Source organism: Chanodichthys erythropterus, chromosome 5 (assembly GCF_024489055.1).
Source record: "Chanodichthys erythropterus isolate Z2021 chromosome 5, ASM2448905v1, whole genome shotgun sequence".
In the NCBI taxonomy this organism is placed as follows: domain Eukaryota; kingdom Metazoa; phylum Chordata; class Actinopteri; order Cypriniformes; family Xenocyprididae; genus Chanodichthys; species Chanodichthys erythropterus.
The window spans coordinates 8850688-8875721 of NC_090225.1; the positions used below are offsets into that span (position 1 = coordinate 8850688).

The following is a 25034-nucleotide window of genomic DNA, read 5'->3' on the forward strand; positions in this document are numbered from 1 at the left end:
CATGCAGAATCAAACACTTTCCAAGTCAACTACATGAGAATAACCTGCCTAGAATATAGCATAATAAAATTAAACATACATTTTCTTACATTTTTAAATTTTTGCACATTTTCTATATTACATATTTGTTGAGAGCAGTCAAACTATTCCAGTCTCGTTCTTCCAATGGGATGAATGGACTGCAAATAGCAGCCAATAGGAGCGGCTTTCCTGTACTATAAAACAATCGCTCCATCATTATCTTGTGCTGGAGAACAAACAGACGCCACGTACAGTTCATACTCCACCGTAAAAATAGGGATCTTTGTGTCAGCCCAGTCTTCCTCTAGTTCTAGCAACCCTCAACCCACGGTAAGGCTTCGCTAAGAAGTTTTCATCTCTCTTGTTAAAGTAAAGTAAAAGCTTAAGCAAGACCGCAATTTAAATTGTATTTGGAAAAAGTAACAACGCTATAAATGGCGCTTTAAAAAGTTATGGATAAGCCTTTTGAGTAAGATTTGCATTTTAGTGCATTGTGGAGGTCTTCTATCATGCTTTTTCTGAACATTTTAGGCTTCTTGTGAAAGAAAGCGTCTCATATTCAGACCATGACAGCTCAATCTTTCTTTCTTTAGTTGAAGTGGTGCCGTCCAGTGGACGCCCAGTTTAAGTCATCGATAGCATCATCGAAATGCGAAATTTGTGCATTTCAGTGACTAGATATAGACCTGAATCATCTGACGAGAAGGGAATTACATTTACAGTTTGTTGAGATGGTTTCAGCATATATATAACAAATCAGAAATTCATTTAAAATAGTTTCAAGGACCGATTTACACGTACATAGACTTTTTAATACTTTTTTATCAACATAAAAAGTAACCGTTCTTGGTTTATTTCCAGTCGGACATGACAAAAGTTACTTTCGCTTCATTTATAAACCAGATTAATTCTTTCTGTAACCCCTCCGACTGATTCGTTTTTGATTAACTATAAAGACGCATTCGGGCATCGTTCTTCACTGGCCGCGCTTAATGTATTTGATTCACTGAAAAGAATCGGTTCATAAGAGTCATTCGTCACGCTATAGATTCATTTAAGACATTCTGGCACCGTTAAATAGTAGTGCAACATTTTACGTTATTTTTTTTAATTGTTACAAATTTTTACAGTATTTTTAGTTAATATTTGCACAAATTATTTGTTGTTTTACTACAACGTCTCTGTAGAAAAAGGGTTCCCTAAGGTTTCCCACAGTATTTCTGTGTGGAAACATTGGTCACATTCATCATTTGACTTTTTTACTTTTGTAGAAATTTAACACCAATCACGTGCATAAAAGTAGGTAGTAACTAGAACAGTTTCCATCTTGTATCGATATGTACAACTGTATGCAAGCAAAGTCTTTTTCAAGATTTATTCACATGTCAAGATGGAGGTTAGTGTTGAACTTCTTGGCTTTATTTCACATTCAGTGTAACCACAGTTATTTTCCATCCCATTCCCACCGCGCTCAGAGAACAGCAGCCATGCCTTTCGGGAACAGTCACAACCAGTTGAAGATGAACAACTCCTGTGAGCAGGAATACCCCGACCTCAGCAAACACAACAACTATATGGCCAAGGTCCTCACGTCGGCGCTGTATGAGAAGTTGCGCTCCAAACAGACACCCAGCGGGTTTACATTGGATGATGTAATCCAGACCGGGGTAGATAACCCAGGTAAAGACCCAAAGCAACTCAAAGTCCTCCAAAGACCACCTCTCGTGTGCTTTTTGAACATATGGGTGTATTGCAAGCTTTGAAACTACAATCAGAAAGAAAAGCGTGATTATCATGGCATGTTAGACAGTGATCTTGCTGACTCCTTGTTTTAGTGCAGAGGGCATCTAATAAAACATTTCCTGTATAGATAAGACCAACCTGCCAGTGCAAAATGCAATGGCATAGAAAATACAATTCTAGCTGCCATGTACTGTATAAAAGGCTATATGAAAGACTTGAAACAGGTCATGAACACAGAGTAAAACAGAGTATTTGATAAGACAAATGGTGCTATCCCATTTAGAACACAACAGATGACTTCGTCCTTTGGCAGCAGAATGTGGTATTTTTACACCCCATGTGTTGTTGTATTTATTTAGCAATACTAAACTAGCCAGGCTGACCATCAAGCAGCGGCCAGCTGAGGAAGAGTATCCAGACCTTACAGAGCACAACAACCATATGGCCAAAGTCCTCACTCTGGACATGTACAAACGCCTCCGTCAGCGCTGCACACCCAACGGCTTCACCATAGATAACGTCATTCAGACTGGCGTAGATAATCCTGGTAAAAGAATATGCATAGTCTGTCAGGGCTCAGGGGACAGGGTTTAGATAGTCCTAATAGAAAGCACTTGATGTTTAGCATGGATTTTTATATATTTTTTTTGTAGTTAAAAGTGCCGGGACTCTGAGGTGCATGGCTCATAATTTGTGTACATGGATCTGTTTCCAATCTCAGGCCATCCCTTCATTATGACTGTGGGTTGTGTGGCTGGGGATGAGGAGACCTATGAGGTGTTCAAGGAGTTGCTGGACCCTATTATTCAGGACAGACATGGAGGATACAAGCCTACAGACAAACACAAGACTGACCTCAACCCCAATAACCTCAAGGTATGAAGTTGAAGGGATAAATCACCCCAAAATAATTCTGTCAACATTTACTCACCCTCATGTTATTCCAAACACACACACAAAAAAGATGTTTTAAAGAATGTTTTTGTGCAAAACAACATTAGACCCCACTTACTTTCATTGATACGGTAATATTGCTTATTCCAAAGACTAAAACTGTCTGCTCCTGCAGGGTGGTGATGACCTGGACTCCAAATACGTGCTGAGCTCTCGCGTCAGAACAGGCAGGAGTATCCGTGGATTCTGTCTGCCGCCCCACTGCAGTCGTGGAGAGAGAAGAGCCGTTGAGAAGCTTTCTGTGGAAGGTACATGACTGCAGCGCCACATCAGTTTATTTGAAACACGACAAAAAGATGTACCGCATCCCAATATGCTTACTATCCATCCTAAAATAGTATTTGAAATTATAATTAGTGTGTCCCAAACTGTATGTCGAAATTAGTAACAGTGAAGGTACTTGGATGGTTCACTATCTGAGGTGGAAAGTCCATGCACACTTTAGTGGCTGTTATTGCCTACAACCCATTGAGCTTTGGAGGAGGATTCGGTTCAGTTCAACTACATACCAGGGTTATTATAGTTAAATAAAACAAATTAAAAAAAGTTAATTGAAATAAATAAGATACAGATTTCAGCTAGTTGCCAAGAAAACATTTCTCATTTTAATTTAGTTTATTAAAATGAAAAACTACATAGACAATTAAAAAAAACTACTGACACAACAAAATTACTAAAACTTTAAAATGAAAATGGAAAATTTAAAAATAAAAACTCAAAATATTAATAAAAACTTTAATAGTATCTCAATGATACAAAAACATCCCTGCTACATACACAAATAAAAAGTGTTAAACTAAAAAAACATGGTGAATGTGTGAGACCAATAATTAAGTTGAGGTTTATATAAAGGGGTTTGAGTGATTTTAATAATCATTATCTTAACCTGATGAAAAATAATTTCTTCTGCAACAACAGTGTGAACTCTTCTAAAAATATGTTTGGCCATTTGCATCATGCAAAAACATGAGGATAGTTTTCCGTATCAAAGACTCACGACTGACAGATCAACATGATGCTTCTTTTCTCTCCAATATGGTAGGAAGAATTAAGTAGCATAAATGAACTGAAATATAGTGTGTATAAGAGAATGTTCACTGTGAAAAGATGATTGACAGGCGAGTTTACTTGACCGGATGCATGTAACTGTGTGACAACGTGGTTTGATAAAGACACAGTTATGATGTAGTAGTACGTCCCAAAACTTGCGTAATCTTCTGCTGCACACTTAAAGTATGTACTTTTTCTTCACAGACAATACATATTTTTACAGCATAACATGGTGAATTGGGATATAGCACTTATTTTCCTGAAACTTGGTCATGTGGCTCCCTCTAGTGGTGATGAGTATCATCATGTGTGATTGGACCAAGATAAATGCTTCTTTCTTAGACATTTTAATCTGTACTCTATCATAATGTTTCTTTAATTTTATATAAGATGGTTACACTTTTTATTTTAAGGTGTCTTTGTTACACTCTAATTATACATTACAGAGAAATATTAAGTTAGGGTTTGGTTTGGTTTAGGGTTAGTTGCATGTAATTATGCATAATTTATAGTTATTACTGGAGTAAATACATGTAACATATGTAACAATGACACTGTAAAATAAAGTGTTATGATAAGAAAGCTCACAGATTTGTTGATCTGTCTGCTGTAGCTCTGGGTGCTCTGACTGGGGATCTCAAAGGAAAATACTACGCCCTGAAGAACATGACAGAGGCCGAGCAGCAGCAGCTCATTGATGATCATTTCCTGTTTGACAAGCCTGTATCTCCCCTGCTGCTGGCCTCAGGGATGGCTCGTGATTGGCCCGACGCCAGGGGCATCTGGTCAGTGTTCTGGACTGTCCTTAATGCACTGCTTGTGCTACTTTTGTTGAGGAGAACCTACTTCCTGTCAGTTTGTTCCAGATTCTACAGATACAGACAGCACCAGCATTTTGTTCTGCATATTTTTAGCAATCTTACACTAAAACCACACAGCATCAACTATGCTGTAAAAATTGTTGGGTTTTACTACTGGCTTGACATTAATTGAAACAAAAAAATTTATAATTCCTAGAATTTAATTTAGTTCTACAGTTTAGATGAGGGTCATATACACTATTTTGTTTTTTATTTTTCGTTTTTATATTTATATATTAGACACCATACTCTGGTAGCGTTCTTTCCTGGGAAAGCATTGCATTTTTGTGCTGGACTTAGAAGACATTCCCTCACTCATTTTCTTCTTGTCTCTAGGCACAATGATAACAAGACATTCCTTGTGTGGGTGAATGAGGAGGACCACCTGCGTGTCATCTCCATGCAGAAAGGTGGCAACATGAAAGAGGTCTTCACCCGTTTCTGCACAGGTCTCACTAAGGTATTACATCACTGTGATGCTACAAGTCATGCATGTGATCATAAAGGCCTGTTCTCACCAGGAATAATAACTATATTAATGTTGAATTACACCGTGTCTACACCGGACACGAGCAGCTCGACGTGACGTCAAAAGTCAAAAGAACCCATTATAATCAATGATATTGTCTAACCTGGATGCGGCACAGCGCGACGTGACAATTCCCGACAGTAAACGAATTCCCCGTTCTATTTCTGACGTAGGCTAAGGGTGCGTTCACACTTGTCATGTTTGGTTCGATTAAAACGAACCCTGGTTCGATTGCTCTGTTAGAGCGGTTCATTTGAACATATGTGAACGCTGCCATCCGAACCCTGGTGCGCACCAAAGAAGCGGCCCGAGACCGCTGAAAAGATGGGTAGACCCTAAAATGGAAAGAATCCTCACGCATGTCGGTTTTTCTCGTCATAGACGCAAGTTTGCCCTTGACAGGCATCAGACACGCGTCTCCACGCAGCAGATCATTTGTGTGTATGACGGATGGATTCCCGCCGCTGTTTTGACTACTTTGCACATTTTATAAGCTCTTCACGAGTTCCCAGCTGGCCAAAATACCATCACATGCAGGCTACGCACCGCTACACACACACACACAACGAGCGCATTTACCTCAGAAAACAGCATTGTTTTGGATGTTCGGTAAGTTCCGTCTCAAAATAGGCATAAAATCCGACCAATCGCGTTGTGAATGTATCCCTATGCCTTAAGGTTCGGTATCTTTTGGTTCGGTGATAAAATTGCCATTTCTGAACGCTAATCGGACCAGAACTAAATGGTTTTTTTTTTTTTTTTTTTGGTCCGGACCAAATTAACCAAACGAACCGAACTACAAGTGTGAATGCACCCAACAGTCGTCTTGTCGCGTTCAGTGTAGACCCCTTTTAGCTGTTGTGGCGTGACGCAAAAAAAGCCACATCTGGTGTAGACATGGTGTTAGTTAATCTAGATCAGGGGTACATTTCCCGAAAGCATCATTGGTCAACTATGGTCGTAAGTCTCATTGAACTTTATTGGTAACGATGGAACTTGCGACCATTGTTCGCTTTGGGAAACGCACCCCAGAATGATCTGGATTTGGATCCTGCTATCCAGCATCAGGTAATCCATCTTACTTTTGTGCCAGTTTTTCAAAGCAAAATTGTATTGGATCACCCTGATCCAGATACACACATTTTCATTTTACCAAATCTGGATTACTAGTGCTCTACGGAGCCCCTGAAATATTTCACTGCTTTTGCGTTCTCTCAGAAAGGTTTTGCATAGCGTTCACCCAAAAAACCTTGTTCACTCGCCAAGAAATTTTGTTCAATCTCTTATGATTTTGCCAATGTAGCTTACAAACAGTTATAAAAAACACAACTATTTTTGTTTGATATGTACTGTTAGGGGATTATTTTATGATGCCAAAGTCTTTTTACTTTACTGTAGGCTACCGAAAGGCTTAATGGGTATATATCAAAACCAAGATTGGATTTTGTTTTTTGTTTTCTTTTCAACAACCCGTTTTCAAGATTTGAACAAATCCAATCAGAGTACTTTTGAACAACTGGTCTTTACTCTGAATAAAACCTGCTCTGGAGCAGGTTTAGCAGGTGATGAGCACCGCTAAAAACCGGTCTTCAATCCCAAAAAAAGTGTTTGTTCTAACTAAACTCAAACTTACCAGGATAACCGCTAAAACCGGCTTTGTGTAATAAGCTCAGTGTCACTATTGTTATTTTTATGGTATGGATTTCCCTTTCCCTATTCTCATAGAATTAGTATGATTATTAAAACTGGATTTAGCATCTTGTATTAAAATACACTAATTACAGATATCTTAATTATCCTGAAAGTTCTTTGTCATAAATTTGCTTTATCTTCTAAATGAAATGATTTTAGATATTCAATAGCTTGAACTGAGCTGCAAAAAACTGATTTTTCTTTCAGATTGAGGAGTTGTTCAAAAACAAGGGTCACGCTTTCATGTGGAATGAGCATCTTGGCTACGTCCTCACCTGCCCATCCAACCTCGGCACAGGCCTGCGGGCAGGAGTGCATGTCAAACTGCCTAACCTCAGCAAGTACCGCCAGTTTGAAGAGGTCCTTAAGAGACTGAGGCTGCAGAAACGTGGAACAGGTAGGAACTGGAGAAAATTTAACAGCACATTACAATTACGGAGTGTTGTGAACAGAACTAGTGCATGTAAACTGATGGCAATAAGAAAGTGGTGCCTCTGTTCATTAGGTGGTGTGGACACTGCAGCTGTGGGTGGCGTTTTTGACATCTCCAATGCTGACCGCCTGGGCTTCTCTGAGGTGGAGCTGATGCAGATGGTGGTGGATGGAGTCAAACTGCTGATAGAGATGGAGAAACGGCTGGAGAAAGGCCAGTCCATTGATGACCTCATGCCTGCCCAAAAGTAGACTGCACTTCACACATTCTTCTCTCTCCACCTCCCCACACCTTTTGTTAACTGATTTACTGAATGTTTGTTGACTTGTTCTTGAAAGACATGTTTTATTTAAGAGTCCTTTGTCTCTGCTCTGGTGAGTTCTTGTTACACATACAGATGTCTCAGGGCAAAACATGGATGAGTATATCTGAAAATAAAATTTGGCTCGTATTGACCTGATTTTTGTCTTTATTCCCTGCTCTGTCCTCTTGACAATTCCAGGGTTCCCATATTCATTTAACTTTTAACTGTTCAGTTTTACAGTTATTCATGATTTAATAATTATTCAAGGATTTTTGAAGTTTTTAAAGAAATCACACTCAAAGTAATTTCTACCCAATGCAAAGGTTGAACTGAAAATGATTAGAAATATATCCACCTTATTCCTACACCCTTGGTGCTTTGCGTGAATTATGGGTGTAACTTACACTAAGCTGTAGAGAAAGGCTCGCTCTATGAACGCAATACTACTTTTTTTTTTTTTTTTTTTTCTGGGTACAATGAGATGACATTCTACTCACTGTTCAACCATCTAACATTAAAAAAGACTTTTAAAAGTGTAAAAGCATAAATAATCTACTTTCAACAGGACATGAGTAATGCAAAAAGTGTGATTCTTTCCACAGCAATAACGGGTTAATATCATTGTAGTAATATATATCTGTATTATATAACATACATTGCCTTAATCAAAAATGTTCATGAACTTCAGCATTGCATGATACGATATATCGTAATATATCGTAAATTAATCGTGAGAACAGGCCACAAATGTGCAGTATATGTTGTCCTTTTTTATACTATTACAACTCGAATTGGCCTTACCAGTCACCTGCAAACCCATGTTTCCCATCCCTATACGACATTGCCCTTCCGTCCATCCAAACACACAGTGGAATGAAAAGGGAAAAAAGAAAATTATAAGGAAAAGAATGCAGTGACTGAAAAGATCTCTTGCCATAGATATTCTTGTTATATGTTGCATTAAAATACCAAGCGTTACGTTATTCTCATGTCTGAAAATAAAACATGAAGGAAAATTGACAGCTCATTCATTCAAACTGATGAATAAGCTTTATTTGTAGGGCAACCTTATGACTTGAAATAATTAGTTTCAGTCTTTTTGAATAGAAGTTCCCCAAACTAGAAGTTCCATCCATAATTCAAAACGCAGTAAGCTCGTCGTCAGAAATAAGGTGGACTCATCACACAAATGTGTGTGTATATATTTATGGTCACACTTTAAATTATGGTCCAATTCTCACTATTAAAGGATTAGTTCATTTTCAAATGTAAATTTCCTGATAATTTACTCACCCCCATGTCATCCAAGATGTTCATGTCTTTTTTTCAGTCGAAAAGAAATTTTCAACTGAATGTTTTTGATGAAAACATTCCAGGATTTTTCTCTTGGACTTCAGTGGAGCCCAAACGATTGAAGGTCAAAATTACAGTTTCAGTGCTGCTTCAAAGAGCTTTAAATGATCCCAGATGAGGAATAAGGGTCTAAACTAGAGAAACCACCACTCATTTTCCAAAAAAAAAAAAAAAAATTTTTTTTTTTTTTTTTAGAAAATGAGTGGTGGTTTCTCTAGTTTAGAACAATATATATTTATAGATATATATACACAAAATTTAACCATAAATGCTCATCTTGAACTAGCCCTCTTCTTCTCTATTTTTAATTCTGGCAGTGTAGACACTACTAAGTGTATTACTGCCCTCCACAGGTCAAAGTTCGAACTACTTGTTATATATGCACTAGCATATTATATATTACAATTTAGTTCAAACTTTGACCTGTGGAGGGCAGTAATACATTTACACTGCGAGAATTGAAATAAAGAAGAAGAGAGCTAGTTCGAGATGAGCATTTATGGTTAAAATGTATTTTTTTTTTTTTTTTTTTTTTTTAGAAAATGAGCAACGTTTCTCTAGATAAGACCCTTATTTCTTGTCTGGGATTGCATAGAACGATTTGAAGATGCAATGAAACTAATTTTGACCTTCAACCGTTTGGGGTCTATTGAAGTCCACTATAAGGAGAATAATCCAGAAATGTTTTCCTCAAAAACCTTAATTTCTTTTCAACTGAAGAAAGACATGGACATCTTGGATGACATGGGGGTGAGTAAATTATCAGGACATTTTCATTTGAAAGTGAACTAATCCTTTAACTTCGTTAATAGCAACTAGTTAATAGCGAGATTCGGACCCTAAACTAAAGTGTTACCATGCATATATACTCACAACCACAATATTTCAAACATTTGGGATAAGTACTTTTATTCAGCTAAGATGCATTAAATTTCCAATTAAGTTTTCAATATTTAAAATAAGAAGAAAAAAAAAAAAGTGTATTAGAATGATTACTGAAGAAGGATCATGTGACACTGAAGACTAATGATGTAACTGAAAATTCAGCCCTACCATCACAAGAATAAATTATATTTTTAAACAAACTGTTTTCTATTGTAATATATTTTAAGTTATACTATTTTACAGTATTAGTTTCTGTATTTTTGCTAAAAAAATTAAAAAAAAATTATCGACCCAAAACTTTTGAAACTCCTACCAGTTTCTTTGATTGCATAAAGATCTCCAACTTGTTGACCTGCAGCTCATGTGATACAAAGAGTCAGAAAAAAAGATGAGTAAATAAAGATAAAAAAAGAGGCATACAAATATTGAGATCATTTTGTAGCTGTATTAGATCTCTGCAAGGAACACTGTGACGAGTTACAGATAGTTTAATTGAATCTGTGGTGAGTCTTATAAGTGAAAGAGATTACAAGATGCCCTCTTGGTTTCAAAAGAAGTCCAACAAAACAGTATGAAAATGTGTAATTACCGCATAAAGTACAATATTTACACAAAAAATACACTTGAGTGGGCAATAACGTGAAATAAATTATAAAACATCTAAATGTTGCTCTTAACATTCAAACAGTGAAACTGAGCTCCAATCAGGTTTACTGCAGCCGTTTTCACAGACGAGCACCCTCAATACACAGAGGTGCAGAGCAAATTTTCAAAAAGTCTTAAGCAAGTCAAGATTCGGGTGCACCCTTTACACAAGAGCCGCCCAAAACACGCAATACTTAAAACCACCACAGAATAGTGCCCGTTAAAAAGCTAAAATAAAACAAACCTCACAAATCTCCATCTAGTGTCCATTTCCTGAATGATCAGATTCAACTCATCAGACTGAAATGATGGTGATGGCAATGAGTTGGTTCCTCGCTGAACATTCTCAGCGGTGCATACAATCGTAACACTGAAAGGTTCAAACCTCTTCTTTTTTACAGCATTTAACGATAATACGATAATTGTGTGACCGATGTTAAAGAAATTATTGCTTTAAGCAATGTTACAGTATATACATTTTTTCAAATACATGTAAGTGGTTTATTAAAAAAAAAAAAAAACATTTGGAAACTGCTACTTTACGATTGTACACCTGTTTGTCTATACTGAATTGAACCATTTCATAAATTCCTCTATGTAGTAAGATTAAAGATATTCATAGCTTGAGTTCGCCTGCAACTTTGGAAGCAATGTTTTTAAAAGCAATGGAGTTGCCAGTTATCCTCTTAAAACGGACACCATTAAGTGAGAGCCGGGGCAGTTTGCAAACCTCCATCTCCCATTGGACGAGGCTGTCGGTGCGGGTGTCCCCATGGGAACAGAGAAGCAGAAAGCGTTCGCGCTGCTGGTAACTGCAGCTGTTGTTGTCCAAAACTTTGCGGATCTCATTAATGATGTCGGCTGGCTCCATGGTGCTGGTGGTGTTCATACTCCAGGTGAAACGGAGAGAGCGGGGTTTCCCGTCTTTTCCATCTTTCCCTTCATCTTTCTGCTGATCCCCAGATACATGGCGACTGCGTGACAGAGCGGAACGGGAATAGAAAGAGAGAAAGCCAAGGTTAGGGCAACGGATAAAGAACAATTCATATACCGAGTTTACTTATACAAAATAGTAGTGAAGAATCACTGCAGCAGATGCATGCATGGGTTATCAGCACACATGGGAATTAATGGCAAATCAAATGCACAGCAGACTAAGGCATGCACAGAAGCAGCTCCTTTTTTAATGCTATAAAGCATGAATTAGGGCTGGGCAAGTCGACATTTTTCAACGTGTTAATATTTCAAAACACCACCAAACTCACACTGGCACTTCAGTCAAAACTGATTAATTGTTGAATTAGTAAGTAATGAATCAAAACAGTTTGGACTGATTCACAGAAATAAATTAAACTCAAACTCATCAACATGCCATATTTGCTATGAATATTTAGTAACATTACAGTATGGGGAACAATTATCACTTTTAATTAGTTGCTTATTATCTTGCATATTGGCTGTTTATTAGTACTTCTAAAGCACATATTAATGCCTTATTCTGCATGACCTTATTCCCTAATCCCTTAAAGGATTAGTTCACTTTCAAATAAATATTTGCCCAAGCTTTACTCAACCTCAAGCCATCCTAGGTGTATATGACTTTCTTCTTTCTGATGAACACAGTCAGAGATATTATGAAAAAAACGGAACTGTAAGGGAATATGGAAGGCATAGGATGTAGCGTAAGCTTTTTGAACTGCAAGAGTTTTAGAATAGAATACGGAAGGCGGTCTGGCGGAAGCTTGATATTTTACTTCATAACTTGTTAAATATGGATTTATTTATTTATTTTTTTACACAAACGCTTCGCTTTTCTTCAGAAGGCCTTTATTAACCCCCCGGAGCCGTGTGAAGTAAGTTTATGATGGATGGATGTGGATGAATGCACTTTCTTCAGATCATACTCATTGATCCCGCTCACTGCCATTATGAAGCTTGGATGTGTCAGGAAATTTATTAATCTATATCCGTCTGTGTTCATCAGAATGTAGAAAGTCATATATACACCTACGATGGCTTGAGGGTGAGTAAAGCTTGGGATAATTTTAATTTGAAAGTGAACTAATCCTTTAATCCTACCCAATAGCTGAATTCAACCACTACAATTACCACCTTACTAACTATTAATAAGCACTAAATTAGGATTTATTGAGGGAAAAGTCATAGTTAATAGTGAATATGTGTTCCCCATACTAAAACGTTACCGGATATTGTATATAAATCAGAGATGCTACTACCAAATTTTAACATTCAAAATTGGGAATTATTTTACTCTGCAAAACTAGTCTAATGATGCTCTCCGGCCAAATAAAGTGCATTAAAATCATTTTGATACTCAATAGCTATGTTTCCATTCAAAGTTGCAAAAGTGTTGCAAAAAAAAAAAAAAAAAAAAAAAAAAAAAAAAAAAATCGCCAATTCCCGATAAACTGGCGCTAAATATCACTAAGAAAAATAGGAGAGGCCACTGTATATAATAATTTTTTATATATAATAATAGCAGTGCAGACGAAACGCAATAAACACGCAAAAAAACAACCAAAACAGTATTTAGGATGCTGTGCAAAAAGATCGGTCCACTGGTTAGTCCAGTTATGCCGTTCCATCGTGCAGAGTCATGTGATTTTTTTTGATGCGAAACGAGGAATTTATTCGTAAATGTGTTTCTTTCGTAGTTTATGCACAAGTTCTCTTATCGGCTAAAAAATGTTTTTTTTTTTTTTATTCGCATTTTTACAATTTATGCACATCTCGGCGTTTCCATCCAGCAGATTTTTATGCGTTATCCCAAAATACGATAAGGGTATGTTAACACGACAAGGTAGGACGATGTATTAAAAAAGGAAAAGTTTTTTCTCGTTATTTCCCTATAGCGGCTAATAAATCAGAAGTCTCGCACATTCACAGAAAACACATTGAAAAATAAGGTGGATAGACTAAAACGTGTAATACACGTGCATGACGTCACCGTTTTCACAGATTCGCATTTTTGCAGTTTACACATTTTCGCTATAATTTTCAAATACTTGTACTTTGAAACCCGTTTTCAAAAGTTTGCATTCCCAGGCCACCAAAACGCCATTGTCGTGTAATTAAACGGCCAAAACACATAAATTTGTCAATTTTTAGTTTAGTTTCAGCCCCTAAAAATAGGTGGATGGAAACAAAGCTAGTGTTCATTTCATATAATCAGCTAAACCAATGTGAACATACAGTGAATATTCAATATTAAATATCGTCCAGCCCCAATGTAAATGGAGGGGGAAAAAAACAAACAAAATACATAATTTAAACATTCATTAATAAAGCAGACTAATGGCCCGTGTGCTGTACACACTACACTGATATACACTCTGATATCTCATACAATGGGAGACAGGAAGTATACATCCACAACACACTAAAATAATAGAGCCAGGAGAGGAAATAAGGGTTTCCAAAGTCACTGACACCTCACCTTGAGCCCTCAAATCTCCCGCTTCTCTCAAACTCGGTTGAGACTCTTTTATTGTTAATTTGTTGAAAGGTTACATATCATAATGCAGCAAAAAGGAATGGACAGAGAGAAAAAGGAAATCATTTTTAGTCATTTTAGAGCAATCACTACACACAATGAGACAGATAGATAGAGAGAAAGAGACTGAAAGAGACAGCAAAAAAAAAAAAAGGTAAGCAAAAAGTTAACCTCCCACAAAGACAGTCACCAGTGTGCTGGATCAGACAAACACAAAAACAACTTATACGACAATCTTACAATCAACACCTGAATATGTAGAGTAGTTTTTCACCATGCACTCATTTGAACTGCCATGCTGCTTCCTTCAAAAAACAATATACATCTAGAAGTTCACTGAAAGAGTGCATGATGGGTAAAAGCCTATCCTGAGCGCTGGATGCGAGACATTGGCTGTGACCTGACATCAGACGCATATACAGATATAGAGGACGTGTCTATACATACACTATATACTGTGCTCTTCGCATGCGAGAGGGTGCGTGTCGGATAAGTCATCGCTTCGGACTAAAATCAACAGACAAAACAGTCGTTCGATTTCTCTCTCACACACACAGCCTTTCGCTCTCCATTAAACACAATGTGTAGCTGTAGCAGTTGTTTGTGCGTTTAAACGAGCCCTTACTCTAGATACTCTTCATCTGCGAATTCTTACAACTGCCTATTGCCAGAGCTGCTGAATCTGGAAGAAAAGAGCAGTTCAAAGCCGACAAAAAGAAAGAAATTAAACTGGTGGACGCAGAAAAAACAAATAGCCATTACAGAGCCACATGTTTAGAGACAGGGTTCCCACTCTTTCAGGCCAATGAATTTACAGAATTCATTCAAATTCACTAATGAAAACTGATTTGAGTGACTCACTAATGAATAATTTAGACCCATTTGTGAATTGGTTTGACTGACATAAATGGCAAGAGTCCTTTCAAATGTGTTCATATTCTGGACATCAATATGGGTTGAAATGTTTTTGAGCAGAGCATAACTACTGAGAAAAATAGATAAATTAAAATATTACTAAATATATACTTTGGTATATACACAGTGGCATGAAAAAGTATGTGAACCCCCTTGCAGAATCTGTGAAAATGAGAATTATTTTAATAAAATAAGAGGGATAATAAAAAATGCATGTTATTTTTTATTTAGTACTGTCCTGAGTAAGATATTTTACATAAACGATGTTTGCATTTAGTTCACAAGACAAAACAATAGCTGAATTTATTAAAATAACCCCATTCATAAGTATGTGAACCCTTGATTCTCAATACTGTGTGTGGTTACCTGATGATCCACGGCTGTTTTTATGTTTTGTGATGGTTGTTCATGAGTCTCTTGTTTGTCCTGAACAGTTAAACTGAGCTCTGTTCTTCAGAAAAAATCCTCCAGCTCCTGCAGATTCTTCAGTTTTCAAGCATTTTTGCATATTTGAACCCTTTCCAGCAGTGACTGTAGGATTTTGAGATCTGTGTTTTCATACTGAGGACAATTGAGGGACTCAAACACTATTAAAAAAGGTTCAAACATTCACTGATGCTCCAGAAGGAAACACGATGCATTAAGAGCCGAGGGGTGAAAACTTTTGAACAGGATGAAGATGTCACAATTTTCCTTATTTTGTTTAAATATCATTGTTTTTCATTTAGTACTGCCCTTCGGAAGCAACAGAAGATACTTGCATGTTTCCCGGCAGAAAAATTAAGTACAATTTACCTTGATATTTGAATTCAAAAGTTTTCACCCCTCGGCTCTTAATGTATCGTGTTTCCTTCTGGAGCATTAGTGAATGTTTGAACCTTTTTTTAATAGTTGTGTTTGAGTCCCTCAATTGTCCTCAGTGTGAAACGATGAATCTCAAAATCCTACAGTCACTGCTGGAAAGGGTTCAAATATGCAAAAATGCTTGAAAACTGATGATCTGCAGGAGCTGGAGGATTTTTCTGAAGAACAGAGCTCAGTTTAACTGCTCAGGACAAACAAGAGACTCATGAACAACCATCACAAAACATAAAAACAGTCGTGGATCATCAGGTAACCACACACAGTATTGACAATCAATGGTTCACATGGGGTTATTTTAATAAATTCAGCTATTGTTTTGTCTTGTGAACTAAATGCAAACATCTTTTATGTAAAATATCTTACTCAGGACAGTGCTAAACAAAAAATAACATGCATTTTGTATTATCCCTCTTATTTTATTAAAATAATCCTCATTTTCACAGATTCTGCAAGGGGTTCACATACTTTTTCATGCCGCTGTGTGTATATGTGTGTGTGTTTTATATGTAAAGTGTTTCTATAATATTTCCAGTCCTGAAAAACACCATTTTAACATTATGTGAATTTCCATGCTGTGGGAACCCTGTGGTGTGGTGGAAAGGGGAGGCTGGAGGAGAGGGGGATGAAAAAGAAAGAGGAAGAATAAGAATGTAAACGAGTGGAGCGCAGACTTACTAAGAGTCTTTGCCGCAGGGTTGGAGGGGACTGTGAGGGTGGGGGGCACAGAGGGGGCAGCCGGCCCTGATTTGACGGCAGACTGCCGTTTGCTCGGGTCAAGAGTGACCCTGGGGGAGGAAGGCAGACAGAGAAAGAGATAAAGGGAGGGGAGGAAGGAAGGAAGGAAGGGAGGAAGGAAACACAGGGAAGAGAGGGATAGATTGAGACAGTTTCAACATTAATAGAGCATTTTGTATTGTTAGAAGTTTATTAGAGAAAGTGTGTGATCTGTTCAGTTATATTCTATGGCACATATCTGATCATCTGAAGGGGACTCCTGAAGGTCATTCAACATGGAGTCTGCTGCAGCTTACAGTGCGGTTTACTTACAATCCTCTCTATGAGCCAGAACAGGCTCCTCCCACCAGAACCCTGCTTTAGGATGTGACCATATGCTCTTATAGGCTTCTGTCTGCACAGGCCTCTAGAGTGCCTGTATTACTGTTCAAAAGTTTAGGGTTCGTAAGGCCAAATTAAACTGATCAAAATACTCTATTTAAAATGAATGGTGTTCTGTGTATCATGGTTTCCACATAAATATTAAGCAGTACTGAACAGTTTTTAACATTGATAATAAGAAATGAATCTTGAGCAGCAAATCAGCATATTAGAAGGATTTCTAAAGGATCATGTGACACTGACTGGATTAATAATGCTGAAAATTCAGCATTGCCATCACAGGAATAAATTAAATTCTAAAAACTGTTCAAATTGAAAAGTGTCATTTTAAATGATTATTATTGATACTCAAGTTTTTACTGTAATTCCGATCAAATAAATCTAGCCTTGTTGAGCATAAGAGACTTCTTTCAAACACATTTTTAAAAAAAATATTACAGACCCCAAACTTTTGATATATATGTCTTAATGTATCTGCTGAAGAACAGCAGTATCCATAAATCTGAAGAGATCCACCAATCAGAGATGAACCAAATTGCTGTTGTCAGAAAAAAAAAATTAGCTCAGCAGCAAACAACCTCCCATATTTGTGATATTTGAGTCTCCTTACACTCCTAAAATACTTAAATATTCAAATATTTTATAACCATATAATATGTAACCAGCACTGGCTCCTAGCACCAGAAAACCTTCTTATGGACATTACCATTTTTTGTGTGTGTGTGTGTGTTTGCAGACACACAGGCCTAAAGATCAGTGTGGTTCATTTATAGACCAAAATGTGAACCCAGTTTGCACTGTCCTTCACCCTAAAAGTGGACTCAGATCTCAGTTCACACTACTTATGCTCTTTCCACATTATCATAATAATAAACAACATTAAATTTAATAGTACTGCAGCTCTGTTGTAGATTCTTCACTTCCTTCAGGCCTTCCAATTAAAAGTTATCACATGATTTTAAAAAGGTACACTGTAACTTTTAGAGTCAATACATCATCAATGCTTCTACCAAAACGTATTTTTGTCTAAGCCTGATTCACTATGGTAAGCCTATTGTAAGGGTTTATATTTTTGACCTGTTGGGATGGACTCTGCATATATACGTCACTCGCCTATGCGTGTCTTATCATATTTGTAAACAGAGAAAAGCTGCTCCGGCTACTTTAACGCGTGTACGGTATGGAAGTGGTATAGGTTAGTTGTCACAATGAGCGAGAAAGTTTGACATGGAGCAGCTAAACCAACCTCCAGGGAATCACTCATTTAAAAAAAAAAAAAATGCAGAACAGAGGAGAGTCTGCTGGCAAAAAGAAAGAAAGAAAGTGATAAAACAGCTCGTAATAAAACATAAAAACATAAAAACCGAACAGATAAACTGCCATTATATAATTCTCTTTCTTAAAGATTTCACTGTAAAGCATTATCTGTTGTGAAAGGTCATTTCATTATGGTTGTTATAGCACTGAGCTGGAATTTATTTTCAAGGATGTACCATGTCTATTAATGGTTACAGTAATGTCTTCAGCTAGTCAGCTTGAGATCTTATCCATCTAAACTGGTTATATCTCTTAAGCCTTAAGCCTAGTCATGAATGTTTTATGAGCAGTAGGATACTCTCTCTCTTTTTAGTTATGAGAATGAACCATGTGTAAATTCACTCAGAGCTGAAGCACAACTAAAAGAATGTTCTTATGCAAAATGTATGCAGTTTTGCCGTTTAACCTCTAGAGGGACAAAAATTACGTAGTGTACCTTTAAGAAGTTTTGTTCACTTTCTTATATATATGCAGGTCTGAGTGTGTTTGGGGAGTTCACAAAGGCTTTTTTTTTAAACTACTTTTTTTCCTTGTTTTGGGGATCTAGGTGTATTTTTTACCACCAGATGGCAGTGTGAGCCAACTTTGTCTAAACCATTCATTGCTAACAGGAGAGAACTTCATAATTTCTATTTTCAATCACGTTCCATTCAAGATAATTTTTAACCGTATTCACTGAAAATTCGTTTTACTCAAAAACACACTTTGAATAATCAAGAGAACTTACAGTACCATTCAAAAGTTTGGGGTCAGTATGATTTTTTGTTTTAAATTCTCTTATGCTCATCAAGGCTGCATTCATTGGATCAAAAACATAGAAAAATTCTAATACTGTCAATTATAATTTGTTTATTCATGTGTAATTTATTTATGTGATGTCAAAGCTGAATTTTCAGCATCATTACTCCAGTCTTCAGTGTCACATGATCCATCAGAAATCATTCTAATATGCTGATTGCTGCTCAAGAAACATTTATTATTATTATCAATATTGAAAAGTTTTGCAGCTTAATATGTTTGTTGTATATTGATGAATAGAAAGTTCAAATGAACAGCATTTATTTGAAATAATCTTCTGTAACTTTTTACAGTAACAATTTTGATCAATTTAAAGTAAAAGTATTTATTTCTTTAAATAAAAATAAATCTCACTGATCCCAATTTTTTGAACATTAGTGCAAATCAATGTATGTTCTACAAATGAAAACGAAAAACTGCGGGGGAAAAAAATAGCAAGAATTAGCTTTTTTTGTCCAGGAATCACACAGAGCTACTGCATCTGGTCTCTCTACACACCATACAGCTGAGAATGTACCAAAGTCTTTGTGGAATCAGATTCGAATGAAGTGTTTTTCGTAATGTCAGAATAAGTCATACACATTGTTTTGCACAATCAGCTTGGGTCATGCAAACATTTTGATTAGTAGCAATCAGTTAAAGAGCGGTAGATTGATTTGATTTGGCCACACTAGGATGCAGGCAGTGTTTTAAAGCATGCTGTAATCAACAACTGAGAGAGCATTAAACTCCAAATCACTGCAATCAAATCACTATGGGTTAGTGCGTCAGCCCCTGGACTCCTCTCATTACGTTAAAGACAGATTTACAGCCCATGAACTCAATGGCCTACCTTTTGGAAAACCTGAATGACATATTTCTACAACACAAGAATGAAAAAAAAAAAGGATAGACATTACATAGATGGACAAAATTAAACCATTTCTAATGAACCCTTAGAGAAAAAAATACAAATAAAAGAAGAAGGAGGTCAGGAAACAGGAAGGAAAAGTTAGGCCTAAACTGAATGGCTTTGGCACTGTAAAAACTGAAGCGTTTATGCATGTGAATGTGCGTTTACCTGCGTGTGAGTTTGGAGGTCAGCTTGGTGAGCAGGTTGTTGGCGTTACCGCGGCTTCGAGGCTGCGTAGGCGAGGCGGGTGGGCCGTTGTAGGTGGCCGTGCGACGATCTCTCAGTTGTCCGTGGAAGGTGCTGCGGCTTGCGGAGCCTCGTGGGAATCGCGTTTTATCAGGTGTGGCAGCAGTGCTGATGCTGTGAGTGGAGGCACCAGGGTCACGTGAGCCAGGAGACAAAGACACACTAAAGACAGGGACAAAATCAGGCTTGGTTTTAATAAATCGGATGTGTTACTGTAACACAACTGGCACAGCAAGGCGCAAGCTACAGTTTGGACAACATGATAAAATACACCCTGAATGCACTTTAAAAGGTGCAGTAAGTGATTTCTGAGAAACGCTGCTGAAAGTGGATCAGACTGAGCACCACATCACACTTCCAATCAGCAGTAGGGGGCGTAAACGCTCATGAGCAAAAGGGAGATTTGTAGAAAGACTGTAGAAAGAGAGATGGATGAGAGACAATACAAAACAGAAAAGGGCAGAGGAATATCACTGGAAAAAGAAGGGTTATGATTAGGTAAGAGCTTTAGGATCTGCGTTAATATTAGAAACACTTGTCAGCTCTGAAGAGACCTAAGACCTGAAAACAGACGGCGAGGTTGCGATGTTTCTGCTCCATATGCGAGTAACATTTGCTTTGCCGTTTCACAGAACCAAGATATGCTGCTGTATGTTAGTTGTAGTAACAGGACAGTTTTGACAAGTTTGAATGTCATTGTTTGTCTGGAGCTGGTGTGCTGCTGGTGACTAACAACCAACTATTGCTTGAATATGGTCGTGTACTGTATTTTATGTAGAGACATCCACTCTTGCATTGTGTGTTCGTGCTTTTGGGGGCGGAGCAATGAAGGGATGGGTTGTGTTTTTTGGGGTTGACTTCAAATATCAACAGTGTTTCTCAGAAATCGCTTACTGCACCTTTAAATGGCTGTGAATAAAAGTGGCAAATTGAATAAATGTGTGTTAAATATTAAGTACATCACTTAGGACACAGGAAGGGCAGGCTGTACCTGTTCTCTTTCCCGTTAGGAATGACAGAAAGGCGGTCTGTGTTGTTTCTCTCACTGCACACGTATGTGTTTCTCCTTGACATGCCTCCTGATCCAGAGTTATTCTGTGTGAAATCAAAAAAACACAGGTGTAATGCTCTACTACATCATAGGAAATGTATGTACACTACTGTTCAAAAGTTTGGGATAAGATTTTTTTTTTAATGTTTTTGAAAATTGCAAGGATGCATTTATTTGATTTGAAACTACAGTAAAAACAGTAATATTGTGAAATTAAATATTATTAAAATTTAAAATAAATGTTTTCTTTTTGAATATATTTTAAAATGTCATTTATTCCTGTGATGTCAAAGCTGAATTTAGCATCTTTACTCCAGTCTTCAGTGTCACATGATCCTTCAGAAATCATTCTAATATGCTGATTTGCTGTTCAGAAACATTTCTTATAATTATCAATGTTGTATATATAAAAACAGTTGTGCTGCTTAATATTTGTGTGGAAACCATAATACATTTTTTCTATGATGAAAGTTCAAAAGATCAGCATTTATTTTAAATAAAAATATTTTGTAAAAATATCAATGTCTTGTCACTTTTGCTCAATTTAATGCATCCTTACAGAATAATAAAAAATACTTAAAAAATCTTACTGAACCCAAACTCTTTACGGTAGTTCGTTATTTGCACTATACATAATGACAGAAACAGTGAGGGTGAACTTACATTAGGTGTGATGGAGTTGCCTCTCTTCCGGTCTGGTATGTCTGTTTTGTTGGTGTTACCCTGGAGTGGGCTGGGGGGGCTGTGAGTGGGTGGCTTACGTGCTGTGACTCCACCTTCCTGTTTGACATCACCATCGGCTGTGACAGGGACCGTCCTCTTGGAGTTACTGAGTGCTGAGTTAGTGACCACACCACCAACTGTGAAGGAGAAAGACAGTGAATGAAAGAGAGAAACATTTCAGGGTTTTTCTCTGCAAATACATAAGCCTATTAATTAAAGCACCCCTATTATGTTACTTTAAAAGGTTCCTATTTTTGTTTTGGAAGTCTCCTTCATTAGGTTTACATGCATCCAAGGTCAAAAAACAATTTAATCTTCTCATTATATACATTGCAGCATCACCTCTTTACGGTTCGATAAAGGATTCAGTTTCTCTAAACCGCTCCTTTTTGAGACGTCTCTTTTTGAGAGCTACTCTGCTCCTCGATTGCTACATCTTACATTGCGTGTCAGAAACAAAACGCCCATTACCATATCTGAATTTCAGCTCTGGAGCTCCCTCAGCACTTGATACGCAGTGATACGAACAGCAACGATGGCGTCGGTTTTACTTTATCAATTCCAGCATAGATTTGCTTTAGCAGCGCAGAAAACAGCGTCTTTTCCACATGTCAATAATGAGAAAAACTCTTCCAGTCCTCAGCTACAGCTACAATGTTTGAGGGCGGGACAAAGTAGAAGTTGTTTGCCAATAAAGACCATAGGCTGTCATAATGCATTATGCAAATCTATGTAGGTTTGTGAAGGAAGTAAGGCTGGAATTACTGACGACTCATTTCAGGAAGTTCAGAATCAGTTCATTCTTTTGGGAAACAATGACATTTATCATACACTTTGATCTTTGAAAATATGCAGACCTTTTACATTTACAAACAGCTATATTACACACAAAATGAAAGGTAATATCCAAAAAAGCATAACAGGGACACTTGAATTAATCACAGATACATCATGTAATCAACATTTGTATTCAATTCATATCCTGTGCATATACCCACAGTTTGGATCCAAAAAAGGGGCTAATGTTTGTCAGTATGTAAAGAGAAAGTCACCTTGATCACTATGGCGTCTGGATTTTCTGGATTCACTGGAGGAGACGCTTCTCTGGACCTTCATATGAGAAGGTGATTGGCCGTTCATCTCACTGGTGGGCCTGGTCTTCGCCACGGAAAGATTACTATTGGAGCTGGAGTCACTGACCTCCTACACATGCAAAAACATCAAGTCACACCTGTACTGTAAACCATAAAATCAGTTATAAGTAACCACTCTTCACTAGCAGCTCACCTCATTGGTCTTCCTGCCCAGCAGTAAGTATATGGCTGTGACCTCGTCATAGTTCATTTTGGACAAAGACTCTTGGATCTTCTCTCTGGAGAAGCCCATGCCCACTATCACATCTGGAGAATGACACACACAAAAAAAATACAGACCAGTTTAATGCCTGCAAAGGCGGCACAGAAGCACTTCTGAAATGTTATTTAGGTGTCTTTACAAAGACTGTTTAATGCTGCTCAGAGGTGGCATAAATGCATTCACACAGCAATTATAAACATATACTTTAATATTATGGACTGAAGTGAGTCAGGCTTTTGTGGGGCATCATGTATTTAAACAAAATTGAGAATGCACAGAGCAGCCTTTAGAGCCTCTACACAACAACATTTTTTACATTACTATTATTATTGCTTATACATAGGGTTAGGGGGTTTATGTTAAGTATTATTAAATTATTAATAAATTGTTCCTAAGTATTATGAAAAAACCTGAGCACAAGTGATCACACACCATCTGTAATAAAAACATGAATGAGGGGCGATATCTACCAAAACAGACAACCCTAACTCTTTTAGTGATTGAGGAGAATTAAATATTTGAAATGTTAGCATAACCGTATCACACACACACCCCCTCAGTTGTTATGCAGACACTATAAACCACAAACCAGTAGGTTGATACACAGAGATAAATCCAGTTTATCTGTAAGAATGTTACTGAGTCATCCGCTCCACCTACACATGCTAACAATACACAGATCCGTCCTATTCAGTGTTACTCAAAAAATGAACAAGCTGTACCTCCTGTTTTAACAAAGATATTTATTAGGTAACACTTTGCAATAAGGTTCTTTATGTTAACATTAGCTAATGCAATGACTAACATGAAATAACTGCACAATTTTTAGCACAATCTAATAATTATCCTTCTTATGTTTGGGGTCAGTAAGAGATTTTTTGTTTGTTTGTTTTGAAAGAAGCCAATCTTTTTATTTAGCAATGACACATTGATTTGACCAAATGTGACAGTAAAATCATTTATAAATGTTACAAAAGACTTCCATTTTAAATAAATGCTGTTCTTTTGAACTTCCTATATAAAAAGAGTATCACAGTTTGCATGCAGAAACCGAACAGTATTTATATCATTTTTTACCTCTAATACACCACTATGTCAAACTGCCTTGAGCATCCGGTGTGTGAGGTCTGAATGCACTCTGACGCCGGAAGTGATCTCTCACTCTCATTGATATATACGTGCGAGAGATCACTTCCAGCATGAAAGCACGTTTTCAGACCTCACACACCGGATGCTCAAGGCAGTTGGACATTGTGGTGTATTAGAGGTAAGGAATGATATAAATACTGTTCGGTTTCTCACACAAACTGATCGTTTCGTGTCTTAGGACATCAATGTGTCGTCACGTGCCGCAGGGTTTCATTTGGATTTGTCTGTGCATGTTTGTTTTTTTTTACTCTTATAGATGTAGTTCCCACTGGCATGCATTATACGACTGACAGACGGGAACGGTTGAAGTTAAAGGGATAGTTCACCCAAAAATGAAAATTTTATGTTTATCAGCTTACCCCCAGTGCATCCAAGATGAAGGTGACATTTTTTCTACAGTCGATCACAAATGATGATTTTTAACTGCAACCGCTGCCCTCTGTCATTCAAATAATTGCAGTAGATGGGAACTTCATCTATAAGAGTGCATAAAACTTCCATAGACAAATCCAAGTGAAACTCTGCGGCTCGTGACGACACATTAATGTCCTAAGACACAAAACGATCAGTTTGTGAGAGAAACCGAAAAGTATTTATATAATTTTTTACCTCTAATACACCGCT

At 37.3% G+C, this 25034-nt stretch overlaps 2 protein-coding genes across 5 annotated transcripts in view; one reads left to right on the forward strand and one right to left on the reverse strand.

Annotated features, from left to right (window-relative positions):
- The first annotated feature begins 200 nt into the window (after positions 1–200).
- ckba (creatine kinase, brain a) lies at positions 201–7735 on the forward strand. Of its 2 annotated transcripts, none has more exons than XM_067385922.1 (8): positions 201–351; positions 1497–1701; positions 2486–2640; positions 2834–2966; positions 4382–4553; positions 4965–5088; positions 7057–7246; positions 7355–7735. In XM_067385922.1, exons 2-8 carry the CDS (start codon positions 1509–1511, stop codon positions 7531–7533), a joined length of 1146 nt encoding a protein of 381 aa, XP_067242023.1. In that variant the 5' UTR covers positions 201–351; positions 1497–1508; the 3' UTR covers positions 7534–7735. The 2 variants fall into 2 exon arrangements, with proteins under 2 accessions (XP_067242023.1, XP_067242024.1); XM_067385923.1 differs by having other exon boundaries at positions 275–351; positions 1455–1701.
- Positions 7736–10103: 2368 nt separating this feature from the next.
- Positions 10104–25034, reverse strand: part of mark3a (MAP/microtubule affinity-regulating kinase 3a) — a 40762-nt gene continuing 25831 nt past the window's right edge. Inside the window, exons 11-18 of one of the 3 annotated variants that reach the window (XM_067385926.1) lie at positions 23193–23305; positions 22958–23108; positions 21846–22042; positions 21123–21226; positions 20054–20293; positions 19826–19852; positions 16438–16547; positions 11218–11443 (exon numbers count right to left, since the gene is read on the reverse strand). In XM_067385926.1, the coding sequence (XP_067242027.1) occupies positions 11355–11443; positions 16438–16547; positions 19826–19852; positions 20054–20293; positions 21123–21226; positions 21846–22042; positions 22958–23108; positions 23193–23305 (1031 nt within the window). In that variant the 3' untranslated portion in view covers positions 11218–11354. Of the gene's footprint in view, positions 11444–16437; positions 16548–19825; positions 19853–20053; positions 20294–21122; positions 21227–21845; positions 22043–22957; positions 23109–23192; positions 23306–25034 lie in introns of all 3 variants that reach the window. The other 2 variants (XM_067385924.1, XM_067385925.1) reach the window with 2 other exon arrangements.

Excerpts from the sequence above, each read along its gene's own strand:
- ckba (XM_067385922.1), top strand. The coding sequence starts at position 1,509 with ATGCCTTTCGGGAACAGTCACAACCAGTTGAAGATGAACAACTCCTGT. Across the intron at positions 1,702-2,485 it reads GACCGGGGTAGATAACCCAG|GCCATCCCTTCATTATGACT; the intron begins GTAAAGACCCAA and ends TTCCAATCTCAG. Across the intron at positions 2,967-4,381 it reads TGAGAAGCTTTCTGTGGAAG|CTCTGGGTGCTCTGACTGGG; the intron begins GTACATGACTGC and ends TGTCTGCTGTAG.